This window comes from Acyrthosiphon pisum, chromosome X, assembly GCF_005508785.2.
Source record: "Acyrthosiphon pisum isolate AL4f chromosome X, pea_aphid_22Mar2018_4r6ur, whole genome shotgun sequence".
NCBI classification, from domain to species: domain Eukaryota; kingdom Metazoa; phylum Arthropoda; class Insecta; order Hemiptera; family Aphididae; genus Acyrthosiphon; species Acyrthosiphon pisum.
Genome location: NC_042493.1, coordinates 23597344 through 23599987, shown reverse-complemented (window position 1 = coordinate 23599987; position 2644 = coordinate 23597344). Strand labels below are relative to the sequence as shown.

The following is a 2644-nucleotide window of genomic DNA, read 5'->3' as shown; positions in this document are numbered from 1 at the left end:
TATATATGCTTCAATATCTTGTGAAACGATTCCAAATACATATTCGTATTTATCCCAAGCCTCAACCTAAAACAATAAGCCCAACATTCTGGCCGCCTTGAATAATATTTCTCAAAGTACATTCCGAACCTATTAGTATCATCATCATCCTTCAAATCTCGTAAGACATTTTCGAGGTAACTATAAAATTGTTCTATAGATGTGGTTTATAAAAGGATTCTTAATGATTTGTAAACTAATGCTTTCTTTTCGGGTCCTCCACTGATTTTACATAAATTTTGTCTCCAGTTTTTGTCTACATGCCATGTACACAATAGTCTGTGTTCAACAGATCCCATAACAACAACCCATGCATTATAGAACGCTGGAGCATCATCAGTCATAAATACATTGCAGTTAATAACACCTACTTTATGCTTAATTATATTGAAATATAATTGGAAAATTATCTCATCAGATCGATTTGACAAACAGAACGCAACTGGACAACCTGATCCAAATTCATCAACAGTTACAATAGTATATAACTGAATATCATATGCATTTGTGCCATGAGTACCATCTATACAAATTTTATTGTGGCCGAATTTTTTTAATTGTTCTACTTGAAAATTTGTCATTAAAATGATTGTAAAATCTTTCTTATCCAAGACTCCTTGTTCTCCGTTCCAATCATTCTCATCTTGGCCTTTGTAGTATAAAACAGGACATTGTTTTTCTAATGTCTTCATCTCTTCAACCCATAACTTTATACTAATTGCATCGTTTTTGTGTTTTTTTGTAGCATAATCAATATTGAAGTCTCGTGAAATGTTATGCAGATCTTTACGGTCCAAAAGGAGAGATCGTTTTAAAGTATCATCTGTCACTTCTTGATCACGAATTGAATCTATAATATGTGCGAAAGTTACTCCTTCTTTCAATTTTGCTGAAAAATAAAAATTATTGGTTAGTTAAAAATAATAGTTAGTAAAAATAATTAAATTAAATGCATAATAATTAAAATAGGTATATAATATGTATAGTAATACCAGCAATTTTTGTTCTGGTTTCTTCGTCAATTCTAATTCTACCAATTTCATGATCATGGCCATAATGATTTTCCCAAAACTTAACGTTAACTGTCCCTTCATGTTCTATATAAGTAACTTTCATCATTGATGGACAAGTTCCATCTATTTTATTACTTCCCATGAATTTAGTTTCTCTCGCTTTCTCCATTTTTTCTTGGTTTTCATTCTTACTACCATAGTTATATGAACGATGACAATAATAATATTGTCTTCTACATCCATCATGAAATTTTGACATTGCTCTATCCTTAACAAACATTGAAAAACTTTTTTGTTCTTCTCCTCTCTTCCATGTGTCAAATTCTGTGATTAAAATTTTTAATGATTTTTATTTGTAAGTAATAAAAAATAAATAAACGAATAGTATTCACAATTATTACCTGGGATGCTTAGAAATTTCATTTCTTTCACTTTTTCAGTAAATCCATGTATTTGAGATAAGTGAATATTCAATTTAGCATAGGAGTACAAAGGTTCTTTACATTCACTATTAGGACAAATTATTCTAGTTTCTTTCTTCTTTCCTTCATTATCATTGGTTTGATGAAACTTTTTGATATGTGTATCCAACGTGTTTTTAGTTTTAAAGTATTTGTTGCAAATATCACACAAAAAATCGGTAAACACTGGTTCTATGTTATGAATATTCCGTAAATGTGCGTTCAGATTTTTTTTTTGTGTAAAGTTTTTGTCACATATTGAACATTTTATTTCAGATTCCATTATGCTAAATAAAAATAAAACAAAATCACAAATATAATTTGAAAACAAAATAACCAAAGAATTTATCTCAGTAAATAGCGCAGTCAAGAAATGATTTTTAGACTTAGTGGGTATCTTGATAAACTTTCTACAAATAGATAGTGATTGCTTTGGGAATTCAATGGGATCTTGATAAACATTCTACAAATAAATGTAAAAATTATCTGGGAATTCAATAATTGAAGTTTTATATATAATATAATTCATAATAATATATTTAAAATTTGGCGGTACAAATTCATTAAGTGATCAAAATAGAATACAGATAGAAAAAAAATTAAGTGAAGTTATTACACTCATGAATGAAGGAGAAAAAATAAAACTTTGATAATCAGATTCGGCTCTACTCAACTAAAAAAAAAAGCTGTCATAAAACTCAAATCTCAAAACCTTCCATAAATGAAACTAATGCAATAGTATCTGGATTTGAAGATGTTAATAGTGAGAGTGCTCATGTTCACTGTGCATTTGATCATTCATATGATACAATTTAAACAATACTAATAAAATATAAAATTATGATTTTCGGATTTGACTGTGGTATTATTTATATGATATATCATTTTATTTCTAGTAAACAATAAATTATACGTCTTGTAAGTAGTAGCAAATAGCAATAATAAATAAATACTAATAAAATATTAATATTAATTATGATGTATGATAAATAATAAAATAAATTTGACGGTTTTATGTTTGTTCTGTGGTTTTAACTTTTATCATTCAATCTATGATAACAGCTGATTTGGTAAAAATTTATTGATAAGTGATAACGCAGCCAAAAATTTTGCTGTGATGAGACACTCGTC

At 27.9% G+C, this 2644-nt stretch overlaps 1 protein-coding gene across 1 annotated transcript in view; it reads right to left on the bottom strand.

The window, feature by feature from the left end:
- Nucleotides 1-206: 206 nt before the first annotated feature.
- Nucleotides 207-2644, bottom strand: part of LOC103310454 — a 3144-nt gene continuing 706 nt past the window's right edge. The window contains exons 2-4 of the mRNA XM_029485062.1: nucleotides 1454-1622; nucleotides 1032-1376; nucleotides 207-928 (exon numbers count right to left, since the gene is read on the bottom strand). Of these exons, the coding sequence (XP_029340922.1) occupies nucleotides 207-928; nucleotides 1032-1376; nucleotides 1454-1622 (1236 nt within the window). The remainder of the gene's footprint in view (nucleotides 929-1031; nucleotides 1377-1453; nucleotides 1623-2644) is intronic.